Consider the following 19,854-nt stretch of genomic DNA (forward strand, 5'->3'; position numbering starts at 1 on the left):
AGAGTTAGAGAAAGGTAGAGAGAGGTAGAGAGAAGTAGAGGTAGAGGTAGAAAGAGGTAGAGTTAGGTAAAGTTAGAGAAAGGTAGAGAGAGGTAGAGGTAGAGACAGGTAGAGAATGGTAGAGAGAGGCAGAGGTAGAGAGAGGGAGAGGTAGAGAGAGGTAGAGAATGGTAGAGAGAGGTAGAGAGTGGTAAAGGGTAGAGACAGGTACAGAATGGTAGAGAGAGGTAAAGGCAGAGAGAGGTAGAGGTAGAGAGAGGTAGAGTTAGGTAGAGTTAGAGAAAGGTAGAGAGAGGTAGAGAGAAGTAGAGGTAGAGGTAGAAAGAGGTAGAGACAGGTAGAGAATGGCAGAGAGAGGTAGAGGTAGAGAGAGGTAGAGTTAGGTAGAGTTAGAGAAAGGTAGAGAGAGGTAGAGAGAAGTAGAGGTAGAGGTAGAAAGATGTAGAGTTAGGTAGAGTTAGAGAAAGGTAGAGAGAGGTAGAGAGAAGTAGAGGTAGAGAGAGGTAGAGAATGGTAGAGAATGGTATAGAGAGGTAGAGAGAGGCAGAGGTAGAGAGAGGTAGAGGTAGAGACAGGTAGAGAATGGTAGAGAGAGGTAGAGGTAGAGACAGGTAGAGAATGGTAGAGAGGGGTAGAGGCAGAGAGAGGTAGAGGTAGAGAGAGGTAGAGAGAGGTAGAGAGAAAGGTAGAGAGAGGTAGAAAGAGGTAGAGGTAGAGAAAGGTAGAAAGCGGTAGAGAGAGGTAGAGGTAGAGAGAGGCAGAAGTAGAGAGAGGGAGAGGTAGAGGCAGGTAGAGAATGGTAGAGAGAGGTAGAGGCAGAGAGAGGCAGAAGTAGAGAGAGGTAGAGACAGGTAGAGAATGGTAGAGAGAGGTAGAGGTAGAGAGAGGCAGAAGTAGAGAGAGGGAGAGGTAGAGACCGGTAGAGAATGGTAGAGAGAGGCAGAGGCAGAGGTAGAGAGATCACTGCTAATCCAGGATGGTTTCCTGAGCTGGAAGCCGCTTGTTGCTTTGGTGATTATTGAGGGAAAGTGTGTGTGATGCAGATTAGAGCACAGCTCTGTGGAACTGATGCCAACTTTAGCGGCGGTGCCACTGCCACACTCTCCCAGGCCCTCTCTAAGCTGTAAGAGCGTGAGAGTGTGTGTGTGTGTGTGTGTGTGTGTGTGCGTAACTAATGCCGCTCTGCTCTACATGCACACTTTGGACTCGAGCGTGTTCAAGTGATCGCTCAAGTGAACACACTCTCCCTCCACACACTCCTCTCCCCTCTCTACGCCCAGGCCGCTCGCCGCTCCCGCTGGTTCGCCTTTTCTGAGCTTGATGCTGGCGGTGCTTATTCAGACATTAGCCCGAGCGCGGGATCGCTGTTGAGGATGCCATCTGTTGGCGCGGAACGACAGCGAAGCTAATGAGCGCTTTCCCTGTGTTGTCGGGATAATGGTGTCGACTTGGCCATTGTCTGGAAAATGCTGCTCGGAGAAATGGCTTGTTTGCCGGCCTCCTTTTCCACGGACGTCTGAAAAGCTTTAAAAGAGATCTCACATCAAGAGAGCGGTCGCCTACGCAAACGACAACGAGAAAAACAGAGCCATGCTCTCTGATTTTAGCAAGTTAGCAAATCATCTGACTTCTGCTCTTCATATAACCCCCCCAGCTTGCTTTTTCCTCACCTCCAACCCTTCTCCATAGCTACCAGTTAGCATTGCAGGTAATGGGAAAGTCAATGGGAATCCAATCTATGATGCAGTCTGAGTGAAACACAGGCTTAAGGAGCCTCTAAAGGTAACCAAGACACACTAGACCTCGTACTTAACGGCATCACTTGTGATTGCATCACGAAGGACGCAGGTTAAATTCAGGTGTGAACGAGGCCCTTATAAATAGCCTTAAAGGGGCAGTCCACCCATAAAGGGGCAGTCCACCCATACGGATAAACCTAACCATCGCTACATCTGCTGTAAACATGCCTAAGCCATGCCCCCTTGCCCACTAGTGGAGCCACAGTAGTCTCTACACTGTTCAAGTGCAGAGGAACTTCTAGAGGAATCTTTGAGGAACCTTCAAGGAGCCTTTTTCTTCTAAAACCTTTCCTTGAAGGTTCCTCAAAGCACCTTAAGAGGTTCCTCCGCAGTTTCAACTTGAAGAACCTCACAGGAAACACAGGAAACACAGGCTTAAGGAGGGTCTCTGAGCTTGTCCAACACTGGTACCATGGCATTAGCATGCCAGCTCCACACCTTGTCCAATATTGCTACTGCTGCATTAGCACAGTCCAGCTAAGGGTCTCATCTAACTTCACTATTGTGGCATTAGCATGTTGTCTAAGGGCCTCGTTCAACATTGCTACCACAGAGCGTGCCAGCTCCAGGCCTCGTCCAACATCACTATGACAGCGTTTGTGAGCCAGCTACTGTGCCACGTCCAATATCGCTACCGTGACATTAGCATGCCAGCTCCACACCTTGTCCAATATTGCTACTGCTGCATTAGCACAGTCCAGCTAAGGGTCTCATCTAACTTCGCTATCGTGGCATTAGCATGCCAGCTAAGGGCCTCGTTCAACATAGCTACTGTGGCATTAGAATGCCAGCTGCAGGCCTCTGGGGCTGATAAACATGAACCTATGGGCACCATGCTGCCTAATGCCAGACGTGGACTAGAGGGGTATAAGGCCACCCAGCAGCATTGAGCTGTGGAGCAGTGGAAGAACTGGGTTCTCTGGAATGATGGATGGAGGTGCTCCATCCAGTACTTCTGGTATGAGTTGGGTTGTGAGTTAGTTGGGGATGATGAGGTGGGGTGGTGATCATCATCCAACATCCTGATCTCACTAACCCTCTTGCTGCTGAATACAATCAATCAAACCCTCACAGCAATGCTCCTCCAAAATCTAGCAGAAAGCCTTCCTCTCTGGCTAGTGGAGACAGTTACTCCAGCAGAAGCAGAATCAACTCTTTTTAATACCCTTGATTTCAGAAGAAACAGTGAATGGGCAGGTGTCCCAATACTTTTGTCCATTTAGTGTGGCTTAGTTTAGAGGCTTGGGGGATGACACGGTACATTCGGAAACTTTAACAATGTTTATGTAAAGTGAGCTGCGTGGTTTTCCACAGAGTGGACATCTCGAGTGACCTAATCAGAGGTGGACAGGGTAGCGTGTAGCTGTTCACACCAGGCATTTTCGCCTCATCTGCGTCTCCAGTCACCACTCAGGATCGGATGTCGTGGCTGGCTGAAGGATGCCGTGCGCAATCGTGCATTCACACATGGTCAGGTTACATAGGCATAGGTATCCTCGAGCACCTCTAAAGGTAACCAAGACACACTAGACCTCGTACTTAACGGCATCACTTGTGATTGCATCATGAAGGACGCAGGTTAAAGTCAGGTGTGAACGAGGCCCTTATAAATAGCCTTAAAGGGGCAGTCCACCCATAAAGGGGCAGTCCACCCATACGGATAAACCTAACCATCGCTACATCTGCTGTAAACATGCCTAAGCCATGCCCCCTCGCCCTCTAGTGGAGCCACAGTAGTCTCTACACTGTTCAAGTGCAGAGGAACTCCTAGAGGACTCTTTGAGGAACCTTCAAGGAGCCTTTTTCTTCTAAAACCTTTTCTTGAAGGTTCCTCAAAGCACCTTAAGAGGTTCCTCCGCAGTTTCAACTTGAAGAACCTCCAAAGGTTCCTCAAGAAACGTATCCTTTGGTTTAAGGACTATATCCTGGAAGAAACACAATGGCGTTGCTTGCAGCTTGGCTTCATTTGCAGCCTGTAGACCAGTGGCTAGCAGTCAGGATTGGCCCATATTTGCCCATTTTTGCCATTCCAGTTCTAACCCCTGATTTTCAAAGGTAGAAATGAATAGGGGGGTTTCAGGAGAGACAGTTACTGTGACAGAAGCAGGATAAGCTCTTATTAAAACTCTTGATTTCAGATGAGACAGTGTACAATGAACAAGTGTCCCAATACTTTTGTCCAAATCGTGTATTAAATGCTAGATTTAGGCCGGAATGCCTTAAAGCACATGAGTGCCTTTGGTCTACTGCGTTCTGCACTACCCGCACCCCTCGCTCGGAGGGCCACACACACAGGCCTTACACAACCCTCTTCTACATCTACACACACTGCATCAGGCTGAGGACTATATCCTGGAAAAAACCTCGAGGTAATCAGACTCAATGGCTTTGTTTGCAGCTTGGCTTTATTTGCAGTCTATAGAGCAGCGGCTAGCAGCCAGGATTGGTTGAGCACTGTACTGAATAGACCACCAGGGGGGTTTTAAAAAATAGCCTCTATCACATTTTACAGTAACTATGTCTAGAACCTCATTATGTTCTGTTCTGGTCTATGACCCAGCATTAAGCTGTGGAGCAGTGGAAGAATTGTGTTCTCTGGACTGATGGTACTTCTGGGATGAGCTGGAGAGTTTGGGATGATGAGGTTGTGTAGTTATTTTGTAGTAGGTGTTACGCTCATATTTGTCCATATTTGTCCATATTTGGCAAAAAAAAGCCTCTAGCAAATAACTATATCTAGAACCCCATTATGTTCTGTTCTGTGTACATCACCTGAATTATGGGATCGCCTAGGAGTCATAATACTAATACGGCTACATGCAAGCTAATGCTACTGTGCATCACTAAGACGTCACTAAGCTACACCAAGGTAAGTAAGGTGGGCTGTAGCCGATTTCAGATGGTCTAAGCTGCTCTTCAATGGTGGTTGAAAAGCTGCTCATCCAGAAAACACACCCCTTATCTTGGTAAGCTAGCTGGTCGCTGGAGCAGCTTAGCTCTTGACCAGCATAGCATATGATGTCAGTGTGACCAAGGTGGTTGACCAGGCCGACCAGGACGAGCGTGGTAAACATGGCTACAAAGCTCCCTGGCATTGAGGGAAGTTGGGGATGATGAGGCGGGGTGGTGATCATCCAAACTCCCTGACATCTTTAACGCTCTTGTTGCTGAATGCAATCAAATCCTCATAGTAATGCACCTCCATAATCTTCTTCCCTGGAGACAGTTACTCCAACAGAAGCAGGATAAGCTCTTTTTAAAACCCTTGATGAGACCGTGAATGAACAGTGTCCCAATACTTTTGTCCAAATTGTGTATTAAATGCTAGTTTTAGGCCCGAATGCCTTAAAAGCACAGGAGTATCTTTGGTCTACCTTAACCGCATTTCCGCTGATGAATCTGCAGAACCACGAGTTACGAGCCCTGCGTTCTGCACTACCCGCACCCCTCGCTCGGAGGGCCACGCCCACAGGCCAGGCGAGTGTATTCCCTTACACAACACTCTTCTACAGCTACACACACTGCATCAGGCTGAGCCTGGCGCGCACACTCCAGTGTATTGCGCTGCATTGTTGATGTGTTGATAGCTGCTCCGCAAGCACACGCTTCCCCTGCCAGCTCTCATGCAGTAATCATCGTAAAAGCCATGTTTCAAATTACGGCGAACGCTGCGGGTACCAAGCCCCAGCAGCAGCGCACACAAAACCTCATTAACAGCACCAGACTGCGTATGTGTGTGTGTGTGTGTGTGTGTGTGTGCACGCACATGTGCATGTGTGTGTGTGTGTGTGTGTGTGTGTATATGGTCTCCTCTTTTTATGGGGTATGTGTACATAAACTATGTTTGTGTGCATACACTATATGTCCAAATGTTTGTGGACACCTCTTCTAATGAATGCATGCAGGTACTTTAAGCTGTGCCCACTGCTGACACAGATGTGCAAATTCACACACACACACACACACACACACAGCTTGTCTAGTCCATGTAGAGAAGTACTGCCAATAGAATAGGACCCTCTGGAGCGGTGGTGAAAATTGGCAGATGAAGTTATCAAGAGATATATTGACAAAAGTATTGGGACACCTGCTCATTCTGTGTTTCTTCTGAACTCAAAGGTATTAAAAGGTGTTGATCCTGCTTTTGCTCAAGTAACCGTCTCTACTGTCCAGGGAAGAAGGCTTTTCTTCTATTTTTTGGAGCAGCATTGCTGTGTGGATTTGATTGCATTCAGTGTGACAAGAGCGTTACCGAGGCCAGGATCTCCAAATCAACACAAAAGTACTGGATGAAGGACCATCCATCATTCCAGAGAACACAGTTATTCCACTTCTCCACAGATCAATGCTGCTGGGGGGCTTTATACCCCTCTAGCCCACAGTGCTAACAGAGAGTCCTATTCTATTGGAAGTACTCAATATCAAGTATATGGAGACCACATAGGTGAGGATGATGGAATGTAGGTATATCATGCGGCGTGCAACCAGAACTGACCAGATCAAATGTTTACAGCATAACACAAACATCTACCATGGTTCGGACCTCTGTCTGGACCTTCAGGTGTAAAAACACCCTTGGAGTGGAAAGCAGGATTTTCAATAACTAGAGATATGAAGGGAACCCTCACAACCCCCTGCAAGGCCTGGCAGACCTCCACCAAATAGAAAAACAGCACTCAAAGCTTTCCTCACTAAGAGAAAGGAGAAGATCCAGCTCCACTCTCTCTTCAGATCTGAAAAATCCGTCCACTGTGAGAAGACCCCTCAATGATGGGGACCTGCTTTTCTGTGCATGTGTGTGTGCAGAGTGTGCATGCAGTCGTGCATGCTTATGCAAATGTGCCAATTGATGCATACTTCTGTGAGAATGCATGAAGCTGGCATGAACGTGTGTGTGTGTGTGTGTGTGTGTGTATCTGACTCACAGCGCTGAATCCGGGCACCAGGTTGAGTGGGCTTGTGTCCAGCGCTAAGGGGAGGAACTGCTTGAGGCGCAGGGACGACTGCACTGGGAGAGGAGCCCGCACCAGAGGGAGCAAACCACTCTGACACGCATTACCTACAGAGAGAGAGAGAGAGAGAGAGAGAGAGAAAGAGAGAGTGAGATAAGGTGTAATAAATAAATTGTAGGGTACTGCCTATCAACCCACACAATCGTAGCTCCCCCTAGCACTAGCAATGCTCCGCAGGTCTCCTAGGGTACATGCAAAGCCAGCCACCACCTCTTTGGCCGGTTGACAAGCTTGGAGAAAAGCATTGGGTTGGGTCCCCAGCTCCACCACACCAGCTAACAGGCGCCTGTGCCTGCCAACATCACTTAAGAGTGATGAGGGAGGAGAGCGCCATCTATCAACCTGGAGAGAGAGCCCGGCCAATTGTGCTCTTTCAGACTCCGGGAGCTGATGGCAAAGCAACATGGCTTGGAATTCGAACTCGCGACCCCTGGGCCATAGTTTAAGCACATTGGCCATTAAAAGCCCCCGCCTAAACATCTGGACTTCGACCTTTATTTTTAGGAGACTCAAGATTTATCTGTCCAAAGTTGATTATTCCAGACGTCCTGATCTTCGTCTAAGAAGAGACTGGACAAACTCATAAAGAGGGCCGGCTCTGTCCTGGGGTGCTTTTTAGACCCAGTGCAGGTGGTGGGAGACAGGAGGATGACAACCAAGCTGGCATCCATGCTGGAGAACAGCTCCCATCCCATGCATGAGACTCTGGCAGCACTGGGCAGCTCCCTCCATGTTCATGTTCAGGGAATACTATGTGCAATATCCCCCCCCCATGTGCAATTAAGAGTCTTTTGCTGTAAATAATATTGTTTATTGCTTTTTTAATTCTTATTTATATTGTGTACATAGTGTAAATTATTTATCTAATTTTTGTAACTGAGTGTCTTGCTATCCCTTTCTGCTGTCACACTGTGAATTTCCCCACTGCGGGACTAATAAAGGACTATCTTATCTTATCTTATCTTATCTAGTTGTTCTCTGGCAAACTCTACTCCCGACCTGATGTGTCTTTGTTCACCTCCCATGAACGTCAAAATTATTTGGTCATATTAGGTCTCTTTCTGATGGTAGATGCGATACTTTGGCTTCAGCTGTGGCTACAAGAGCTAGCTGCTACTGTGATGACATTTTAGGACTGTTGGACACTTCTTTAATCATCTTGAGGTTCTGCTCTTGGGCTGAAGTTCTGAGATCTTTTAAAACCACTTCCCAGACTCCTCTGCATCTAGAGCCTTCTTTCTGAAGGCCTCAGAGAGCTCTTTGGATCTGGCCATAGTGATCTTCTTCCCCTTACACTTCAATTGAATCAAGAGTAAACCAGACTAAACATCTGAGGTTCAAATAAGACAGGCTCCTCCAGAAACCTCTCGAACCGTGTTCTGATCATTATTGTTCAGTATACCTCTAGGAGGCTACTACTAGCTAGAAGGCCAGACCCCTGTGTGGTGCCACTTCTACTATCTTGCCTCTTTCTCTCTATTAATATTGTGATGCCCCACAGATTTAATCTAAGAAAGCCCAACATGCATTGATTTTTAGTTTGTTGGTGTCAGAAACTCCATTAATTCCCATAAACATACAATAATAATGCCATACTGATGCAACTGTCCTTTGAAAAAGCAAATCCTAAAGCAATCCTCATGGATGGTTTATATATTCACAGAAAGCTCTACCGTGTTTTTACACGGTAATCAGTTTAATTTTAGGCAATAAGGACAAGCAAGTGGAAGAGCCAGTGTATTGGCCACTAGGGGGCCTGTGGAAGAGGCTGCTGAAAAGAAGTAGAAGGCTGAGGAACAGGAGGGAGCTGGGGTTGGTGGTGAAATGTGACACATTAAACAGACTGTGGGAGGGACTTAAAGAATGAGGGGGGGGGGGCTTCTAGCAGGAGCTTCCTAGTACCTGGTCTCAGATGTTCTAGGCTGGTCTTTGATGGTCAAGGTGATTGAAAATGCTGGTAATTCAGGTGAAAAGTTACCTAATGTTGGGAAGCCGGGTGGTCCAGCTGGTCCATTTTTAAAAACAAAGGTACTACGGAGGGTTCTTTGAGCGAGGACATAAAGGAACCACTTATGTTTTTGTAAAGAACCGTTAAAAAGTGTGAAGAACCTTTAACTTAGGAAAGAACTTGGTTCTTCTAAAGCATCACTCAAAGAACTGTATTTCAGAAGTGTAGACCACCTCAATGGATCTGAATCTCAATCTCAGAAGTGTAGACCACCATCCAAATGTTTGTGGACACCCCTTCCAGTTATGATTTCAGCTACTTTAAGCTGCACTCATTGCTGACACAGATGTGCAAATGCACACACACAGCTTGTCTAGTCCTTGCACATAGACATGAACCTGTTGGCACCATGTTGCCTGATGCAAGACATGGACTAGAGGGGCATATAGACCCCCCGCATTGAGCTGTGGAGCAGTGGAAAAACTGTGTTCTCTAGACTAATGATGGTGCTCTATCCAGTATTTCTGGGACAAGCTGGGGAGTTAAGGAGTTATGAGGTGACCATCCAACATCCTGACCTCACCTCCGTATTTGTCACTGTACAGTGTGGACTGTACAGCGAAGCTGTTTAACCCATCTGGTAGTGAACACACACTCACACACACACACACACACACACACACACACACACACACACGTGTTAGGGGCAGTGAGTACACACACACACACACCCAGAGCAGTGGGCAGCCAACTCCAGCGCCCGGAGAGGGTAGGTCAAGGACCCAACAGTGGCAGCTTGCCGAGCCCGGGAATCGAACCCACAACCCTGTTATCGATATCCCAGCGCTCTAACCGCTGAGCCACCACTGCCCCACTAGCCACCACTGCCCCACTGCTCTTGTCACTGACTGCAATCAAATCCTCGCAGCAACACTCCTCCAAAATCTAGCAGACAGCCTTCTTCCCGAGACAGTTACTCCAACAAAAGCAGGATCAGCTCTTTTTAATGCCCTTGATTTGGGAGGATACAAAAAATGAGCAGGCGTCCCAATACTTTTGTCAATATAGCGTACATGAAAAATACAGCTAAAGAGGCTCCGAAAAATGAAGCATGAAAGTGTTGCAATGAAGTCAGCCAACCCCCTCCCCACCCTCAAGAAGTGCATATTTTCAGCAGGCTGAGTGATTAGGTGGGCTGTTCTTGTTTGGTGGGCCGTGCCAGCCAGTATCAGTCAGAGAAGAATGCGAGCCATGTCAGGTCCTAATGAATGGCCTTGGAAAAACACACCCGGCATTTGACCTCAGCCTCTGTTTTCGCTTGACTGCGAGTCGTAGCCTTCTTGATGGATTCTGTCAGTCAGATAATTACGCTAGTTTATTTCTTTATGTTCTGAAATAAACAGAAGGTACAGTTCTTCCACTTGCGCCTCATACGTTGTCCATCAACCAAAAGTTCAAACAGCTGCTCCAAATTTTTGCTTCTTTAGTTTGGAGATGAAACTATGAGGCTAATGTTTCTAACAAACAATAGAGGCCAATAGTTTACCATTAAGTCCACAGACCTCTCTCAGAGCTCCCTCACTCTGCATCCAGCTCTTCATTAAGGTGGTGCAAACTCAGTGAATGTAGTTTCGGGTGCAGTATGACAGTATTGGCTATGAACACTGGTAGAACCGCACTGTGTTGTGCCGAATTCTGACTATGCTCACGGTTTCTGTTCCCTGCACTCATCAAGAACCAAGAACCAAGAAGCTCGGTTGACGCTCAGGATGCTGGTTGACCAGCTTCGTCATTCTGGTCATGCTTGTCGACTAGCTTGGTAATGCTGTTCATGCTGGTCAACCAGCTTAGTGACGGTGGGATTACTGGTCAGGGTGGTTTGTTCTGTTATGCTTTGTCATGCTGGTCATGCTGGTTAACTAGCTTGGTATTGTTGGTGATGCAGGTTGGTGCTGGGTGACCAGCTTGGTTGACGCTGGGGATACTGGTCACGCTGGTGGACCAGCTCGGTTTGCTGGTCATGCAGGTTGACCAGCTTGGTATTGTTGGTGATGCAGGTTGACCAGCTTGGTATTGTTGGTGATGCAGGTTGACCAGCTTGGTGATGCTGGGGATACTGGTCATGCTGGTGGACCAGCTCGGTATGCTGGTCATGCAGGTTGACGAGCTTGGTATTGTTGGTCATGCTGGTCAACCAGCTTGGTCATGCTTTGTCATACTGGTTGACCAGCTTGGTTGATGCTTGGGATGCTGGTAATGGTGGTCGAACAGCATGGTCAAGCTTGGTCATACCGTTTGGCCAGCTTTGGTTGACGCTTGGGAGACTGATCATGCTGGTGGACCAGCTTAGTATGCTGGTCATACTGGTTGACCAGCTTGGTTGACGCTGGTCATGCTGGTCAACCAGCTTGGTATTGTTGGAGATGCTGGTCGACTAGCTCGGTATACTGGTAATGCTGGGTGACTAGCTTGGTTGACGCTGGGGATACTGGTAATGGTGGTCGAACAGCATGGTCAACCTTGGTCATACCGTTTGGCCGGTCCAAGAGCTAAACTGGTCAATCAGCTTAACCAGCTTGACCTGCCTGAGCTGGCCAGCAGTTTTTATCAGCAGGGAAATCAGGCCTAAGGTGCTAAGGCATCAGGAATGCTATGGATGCTAGGGTTCATGACAACACTGCTGTGTGGGTCACCTTATATCCACTCCACCAGCCTGGTTCTCTTTATTATATTATGCTTAATGTCAGACCCATAGATCGACGTCTCCGCTGCTATTAAGCGCTCAACATAAAAGCCCAGTGCATTAGGCAACCAAAGCAGCACGCGGGACATAAAGCAGCAGGAGAAAACAAAAGTAAATACTTGGTTTTATTATCATGTGAGTAAGAGGCGTCAGAGTGGGGATCTACATGGGCCGAATTAGAAACAGGGCAGGCCGTTACAAAACCAGCACCGCGGGTCTAAACGAGCGGCCTGGTGTATTAGTTACCGCCGTAGGACAAATGCAGTTCAGAGCTTATTTTTTTCCTTTAAAAAAAAAGATCAATGACTAATGACAACAGCATGCGCTAAAAGTAGGAGCCGTCCCGTATCAAAACACCAGCTTGAGCCGAATTAAGGACATAATGTTTCGAAACACTTCCAGCCCTGCAAGCCACTAAAATGGGGAATAAAAGAGAAGGGGTCGTAAAAAATAAATAAAGAGCCGCAGCTTTGTCGCTCAGGCCTGCACTCGAGTAAAGACACGCCGAGCGCCTAATCCTGCAGCATGCGAGGCTGACGCGTGTCACATGACGTTTGGCCGAAAGCACGTCGCCCAAAAACACCCCGAGCAGTTGTCAAGAGAACAGAATATACCCGACAGTCCAGTGAAAAATCCCCCCCCCCTCACTTATGTAGTTGTTCAGCCAAGGCATGCTTGAGTTCTTGGCGCTTTGAGGCTAATGTTGCTAACAAGTTAGCATGGTGTTGAGCAATCTCACTCAAATGTGGCCTGAAGTACATTAAAAAATGTAGAAACCAGTTAGCAGAATCTCATTTGTGTAAAGCTAATGAGTTTTTAACTATACCCATGCTAGCTTACACGGCTAACGATGAATCCGAACTAGCAATAACAAGTTAGCATGATTTCACTGTGTAATCTAATTAGCATAGTTTTCCCCTTTGTTGAATATAGCCTACATGATCAGCTAAGATATGTTTGATTTCTAAAGCTTCTTTACTTTTGATTTGGCACTTTTAGGCTAATGTTGCTAACAAGTTAGCATGGTGTTGAGCAACTTCACTCAAATGTGGCCTGAAGTACATTAAAATAAATGTAGAATCCAGTTAGCAGCATCTCATTTGTGTAAAGCTAATGAGTTTTTAACTATACCCATGCTAGCTTACACGGCTAACGATGAATCCGAACTAGCAATAACAAGTTAGCATGACTTCACTGTGTAATCTAATTAGCATAGTTTTCCCCTTTGTGGAATATAGCCTACATGATCAGCTAAGATATGTTTGATTTCTAAAGTTTGGCTTCTTTACTTTTGATTTGGCACTTTTAGGCTAATGTTGCTAACCAGTTAGCATGGTGTTGGGCAACTTTACTCAAATGTGGCCTGCGATACATTAAAAAAATTAGAAACCAGGTAGTAATGCTATCTCATTTGTGGAAAGCTACTGAGTTTTTAAGTATTTTTGAGGGAATACTTAATCCACACTACACCCATGCTAGCTTACACGGCTAACAGTGAATCCAAACAAAGCTAGCATTATCTCCTTCATGAAGCGTGGGCAAAGTTTTAAAGTTTTAAAGCTTAAGTTCTGAAGTTTGGCTTCTTTAGTTTTGAATTGGCACTTTGAGGCTAATGTAGCTAACCAGTTAGCATAGTGTTGGGCAACTTCACTCAAATGTGGCTAGCAGTACATTGAAAAATGTAGAAACCAGGTAGCTTTTTAAGTTTTTAAATGTTCTTGAGAAAATACTTAAACTACACTTAAATCATGCTAGCTTACATGACTAACAATGAATCCGAACTAGCAAAAACAAGTTAGCATGATTTCACTGTGTGAAAGTATAGTTTTCCCCTAATAAAATATAGGCTAGGTGATTAGCTAAGACATGTGTGTTGTGAGGTTTGGCTGAATTGGTGCTTTAAGGCTAATGTAGTTAACCAATTAGCATGGTGAGACCAGCATAGCGTAAGTTGCATTCAGTTTTGGTGATGCTGGTCATGCTGGTCAACCAGTATGGTCAAGCTTGGTCATACCGGTGATTAATCATGCTGGTTGACCAGCTAAACCATCAAACTCACACAAAAACATACCCTATGCTGGTCAAGAGCCAAACTGGTCACACAGTTTAACGAGCTTGATCATCTTAGCCTGGACAGGTGCTTTAATAAAGGAGAAAAACTATGTTAATTAGATCACACAGCGCGATCATGCTAACTGGTTCTTGCTAGTTTTATTTCATTGTTAGCCACGTAAGCTAGTGTGGGTGTAGTGTTAGACTTGTTTTTGTGGTTTCTGCTTTCAGAAGTTCACTTCTTTGGTTTTGCACTTGAGCAACAAGCTAACTATGCCGCTAACAATCAATTAGCATGGTGCTAAAGTAAAGTACCGCTGTTCCGTAATCGTTAAGTTGCTCACTAATTTTTGAGTTTTTAAATGCTTTTGTGAAAATACTTAACTAACTTTAGCGTACAAAGCTAACAATAAATTTAACTAGTAAAAACAGCTTAGCATGATCTCACTAATCTAATTAACGTAGTTTTCCCGCTTAAGTACAGGCTAATCGATCAGCTAATACATCCTGGGCCTTATTTTAGCGATCTTTTTAGGCGAGCCATCAACCGTACTTGATTTAGGGCGTGTCGGTGTGTCTTTGTTATCATAACGACGGGAAAAGTTCGCCTTGCGAGGCTCGAAACTCTCAAAAGTCATGTACTGAGTCTCTTAATGAATCATGGGTGTGTGTTTTTTTTTTTTTTGGGAGTAACGTGCAAATAAACCAATTAGCGTGTCTCTCGTCGTCCCTTTAAGAGCCAGGTGCGGTCTGTCTGACTTTGGCAGCTACCTGGACGTGTCCACCGCTTCTCAGCAGAGGAAACTGGCCTGCTCGTTCACGCTGTGAAGGTGTGTGAGCAGGTCATTTACGGGAACAACAGGAATATATTGTTGATGTAAAAGTTAGCATAGCTGCCAACTGGCACAAACTACCGCTGTGTGTCCATGTGTGCGTAACAAGCGGGGGTGTACATGCATTGGGCCAGGATAGCAACGAACGTCTGACCATTGACGTCTGCCTAGGTTGTTTTCAGTCAGTGGAGCTCCTGTGTTTTCCGTAACCAAGATAGCAATGTGCCAGAAATTGACCTAAACACACCTCATTTTGGGACCACCACGCCCCTCGGCATAGATATATCACAAGCAGTACTGCTGTTTGAACGACGCAGGATGGTTTCTGTTTTCAAAAGTTCATTTTTTAGATTTGAGCAACACTTGAGCAACAAGCTAATTATACAGCTAAAAAGCAATTAGCATGGCGCTAAAGTTACCTCTGTTCCGTAATCTTTAAGTTGCTAACTATTTTGTAAATGCTTTTGTAGTAATACTTAACACCCACATTAGCTCACATGGCTAACAATAAATTCAACATGCTAAACAGGTTAGCATGATCTGTGTAATCTAATGCGTAGTTTTCCCCCCTCATTAAACACAGGCTAATCACCTCGATCAGCTACTTATATAACTTGTTTTTGTGATTTCTAGTTTCTAGCTTAAATGGCTAACAAAAAATTCAACAAGCATCAACAGGTTAGCATGATCTAACAGTGTAATCTAAGTTTACGTAGTTTTCCCCCTCATTAAATACAGGCTAATCAGCTCAAACAGCTAATTATATAACTTTTTGTGGTTTCTAGTTTCAAAAGTTCCCTTTTTTTTAGTTTTAAGCAACACTTGAGCAACAAGCTAATTATACAGCTAACAAGCAATTAGCATGGTGCTAAAGTTACCGCTGTTCCGTAATCTTTAAGTTGCTAACTATTTTGTAAATGCTTTTGTGGTAATACTTAACACCCACATTAGCTCACATGGCTAACAATAAATTCAACATGCTAAACAGGTTAGCATGATCTGTGTAATCTAATGCGTAGTTTTCCCCCCTCATTAAACACAGGCTAATCACCTCGATCAGCTACTTATATAACTTGTTTTTGTGATTTATAGTTTCTAGCTTACATGGCTAACAATAAATTCAACATGCTAAACAGGTTAGCATGATCTAACTGTGTAATCTAAGTTTACGTAGTTTTCCCCCTCATTAAACACAGGCTAATTTGCTCGATCAGCTAATACATCAAATCTTTAATAGACATGTTTTTGTGATTTCTGGTTGCAAAAGTTTACTTTTTAGTTTTGACCAACACTTGAGCAACAAGCTAATTATACAGCTAACAAGCAATTAGCATGGCGCTAAAGTTACCACTGTTCCGTAATCTTTAAGTTGCTCACTATTTTTTTTTATTTATGCTTTTGTGGTAACACACATTAGCTTACATGGCTAACAATAAATTCAACAAGCATTAACAGGTTAGCATGATCTAACAGTGTAATCTAAGTTTATGTAGTTTTCCCCCTCATTAAATACAGGCTAATCAGCTCAATCAGCTAATTATATAACTTTTTTTTGAGGTTTCTAGTTTCAAAAGTTCCATTTTTTTGTTTTTAGCAACAAGCTAATTATACAGCTAACAAGCAATTAGCATGGCGCTAACGTTACAGCTGTTCTGTAATTGTAGAGTGGCTCACTAATCTCTAATAGATGTCATTTCTGACACTGTTATCCACACTGCTATCCATAAACATGGACTTAATAAGGCTCCAGTATGGCTACTACTACCGTTTCTAGCAATGCTAACATTTTACCAGTGACCATGGCAACTGTGTCATACAGTGTCAGAAACAACACAAGCAAGTGTGCTCGACATCACTGAACACCTGAGCAAGGTCTGAGGCAGGTGCCTGATGGTTTAGGCATGAAGTTAGGCTCCATGCTAATTGTGCGCTACGTTTAAGCTTCCATTAAGCTGCATTAGCCTGGTGGCTCCTCTGCAGAGCTGAAGAAGCAATCATCTTGGCTGGCTGACTTTAGAAAAGGGGGGAAATGGTGTAAAATTGATGTTTTTGAGGTTCTGCCAAGTTAAGGCTTCAAAGAGATATTTCACAAATGACTATATCTCCCACAGTTCAGCTCTGCAACGGAGCCATCGCTTATGCTCCATTCCAGTGCTGTGGGAAGCTGGGAAATACCAACCACTTGTTAATTGCACTAGAACAGCCAGCGGAGTGGTATTTACAAGTGGGAAATTTGGGACTCTAGATGATACTTGAGGTTACGAGCTCTTTTTTTCCCTTTCCGAATGTTTTTAAACTGTTTTTTTGTTTTTATGCTACAACCTGATATCGATTCATTTTGTCTGATATTTTTTCAGTGATTTCTGTTGTTTATTTTCTGAAAAGTGTAAAGCATCCACACACAACCAGCTCAGTATTCCAATGCTTTTTACTGTACAACAAAACAGAAGGGTACGATTCATACCGAACTAATAGAAACATAGTAATGACACCATACAAACATTACTAATCACATTACGCCACATCAATGCTCAATACTCTTCCATTTCTATGCGTTTTGTTTGGATATCCTATAGATTTTTTGGGGATATCCCACAGATCTCCTTGCTTCTAGGGCAGATTATCCAACAAGCCCCCAAAGTCGTATTTACTGAGTTAACCTTCTGGCATATACAACATTTATGCTCCATTCGAATTGTGTCGGAAAATGGGAAATAGCATTTTACCACTCGTGAATTGCACTAGAACAGCCAATGGAGTGATGTTTACAGGTGGGAAATGTGGGATTTCAGATGATACATGAGATTAAGAGCTAGTTTACCCTCTCCATGTTTTTAAACCCAGTTTTTAACCATGTTTTCTTTTTTTTACACTCCAATGCATAGCTGACTGATATCGATTCAATTCGTCTGATATTTTTTCAGTGATTTCTGTTGTTTATTTTCTGAAAAGTGTAAAGCATCCACACACAACCAGCTCAGTATTCCAATGCTTTTTACTGTACAACAAAACAGAAGGGTACGATTCATACCGAACTAATAGAAACATAGTAATGATACCATACAGACATTACTAATCACATTACGCCACATCAATGTTTTGTTTGGATATCCTATAGATTTGTTTGGGAAATCTCACAGATCTCCTTGCTTCTAGGGCAGATTATCCAACAAGCCCCCAAAGTCGTATTTACTGAGTTAACCATCTGGCATAGACAACCTTTATGCTTCATTCGAGTGTCGGAAAATGGGAAATAGCATTTTACCACTTGTTAATTGCACTAGAACAGCCAATGAAGTGATGTTTACAGGTGCAAAATGTTGGATTTCAGATGATACACAAGATTAGGAGGTCTTTTACCCTCTCCATATGTCTTTAAACCCAATTTTTCTGTTACTCCAACACATAGCTGACTAATATTGATTTATTTGGTTTGATGTTTCTCAGTGTTTATGGACAGCTCACCTTTTTAGGGGGATATCCTACAGATTTTTTTGGGGATATCCCCTAGATTTACATTGACATTTATGGCATTTAGCTGACACTCTTATCCAGAGTGACTTACAAGGTTACTCATATTACAGATGTGGGCCAGTGTAGTGTTAGGAGTCTGGCCCAAGGACTCTTATTAGTGTAGCGCAGCATAGACACCCAGACTGGAAATCGAACCCTCCATCTCCCACATGGTGTAATAGCTCACTGGCAGATAGTGGTGTTATCTGTGGCTCCACACCAACCACCTAGATCTCCATGCTTAGTGGGCGGATCTTCCAACAAGCACCCAACATGAAGTGGTATTTACTAAAATAACCATCTGGCATCTGGTACAACCTTTTAGTGAGCAATTGAACACAGCATTGGAGTTCAGTAACTGTCACTGTGAAGAATGGATTTACGCGACTGTGATGGCACTCGTTGTTTAGAAAACGCTACATTATTAAAAAAATAAACAGTTTAAAAACATTATAAAACGACATAATAAACAGTAGTAATAAAACCACGCGTCCTAGAAAGCGATGCAGGCTGTTGCAGGCCGGGTTTGTAAACTGCAACATTGATGTTGGAGGGGAGCCATTTGGATTAAGGCCTGTGTGGCTTATTAAGTCAGACAGAGAGCAAGCAAGAGAGAGAGAGAGAGAGTTGGATTGTTATGGGGGGATTTTGACACCATGCCCCATTGCATGAGCCAGCGTGGGCCTTTCTTTTACAACTCTGTCTTTTTTTCCCACCGAGCAGTAATGTGGAAAATGTCTACATGGCTTTGCGGCGCAGTAAATCTGTATGTTGATGGCACGCTTCTTTTGGGATGAGTGCACTAAACCCTTATGATCCTCTCACCCCAGAGGAGTGAGCTGAAAAACAGGTCATCGCTGACCCACCAGAGCCCTTGGTAACACACATACACACACAAAGCGTCCTCAATCCTAAAACCCCTCACTTAAAGACATGGTCAAACACACTCTCCAAAGTCGCTGACCAACCCCTCAGCACTTCAGAGGAAAGTCGTTCTGAATTTGAACTGCCCTCGCTGGGGCTACGAGTGGGAGTCCGCTCAGGCTAGGCCTCGGGGCTGTACTGAGTAATTGTGTGCTTGAACCGAGGCAGACGCCCTGTGGTCTAGTGGTGTACGTAATGACAGACCACAGAGCAACAGAGGGGAGACTTAGAGGAATACTTCAGCTAAACTAGCTAACATGGCCAGCAATAGGTTAAAATAGGTGGAGACCAGTTAGCATGATGATGCCTGGTCTGTAGCGCTTCAAATGTCTAAATATAATACAGGATTAACTAAATGTCCAAAAGTTCACGGACACCCCTTCTAATGAGTGCATTCAGCTCCTTTTGCTGACACACATGTGCAAATACACATATACAGCTTGTCTAGTCCCTGTAGAGAGGTACTGCCAATGGAACAGGACTCTCTGGAGCAGATCAACATAAACATTAAGCCTAAAAATCCAGGCGTGGGCTAGAGGGGTATAAAGCCCCCCAGCAGCATTGAGCTGTGGAGCAGTGGAAGAACTGTGCTCTGTGAATGATGGTGGAGGACCACCATACAGTACCTTTGGGATGAGTTGGGGATGAAGAGGTGGGGTGGTGATCATCATCCAGCACCCTGACCTTACTAACGCTCTTGCTGAATGCTGAATGCAATCAAATTCTCATAGCAATGTTCCTCTAAAACCAGGTAGAAAGTCTTCTTCCATGGATGGTAGAGACAGTTAATCCAACAAAAGCAGGATACACTCTTCTTAATACCCCTGATTTTGGAATAAATAATGAGCAAAGAATGAGCAGGTGTCCCAATACTTTTCTCCATGGTATCATTAAAGCTACCTAAAGTTCCTACACATATTTGGATGAATACTTAACCTTAACGTCATTTAAACTAGCATTTAAGGCTAGACATTCATTCAAATGACCTGAAACCATTTAGCCTGATCTTGTTATTGTAAATTGATCAAGT

At 44.5% G+C, this 19,854-nt stretch overlaps 1 protein-coding gene across 2 annotated transcripts in view; it reads right to left on the minus strand.

The window, feature by feature from the left end:
- znf385d (zinc finger protein 385D) overlaps positions 1–19,854 on the minus strand; it is a 104,605-nt gene that overhangs the window by 67,334 nt on the left and 17,417 nt on the right. For both annotated transcript variants that reach the window (XM_072692451.1, XM_072692452.1), the window contains exon 2: positions 6,725–6,858. In XM_072692451.1, coding sequence (XP_072548552.1) covers positions 6,725–6,858 — 134 coding nt within the window. The remainder of the gene's footprint in view (positions 1–6,724; positions 6,859–19,854) is intronic.

This window comes from Salminus brasiliensis, chromosome 1, assembly GCF_030463535.1.
Source record: "Salminus brasiliensis chromosome 1, fSalBra1.hap2, whole genome shotgun sequence".
In the NCBI taxonomy this organism is placed as follows: domain Eukaryota; kingdom Metazoa; phylum Chordata; class Actinopteri; order Characiformes; family Bryconidae; genus Salminus; species Salminus brasiliensis.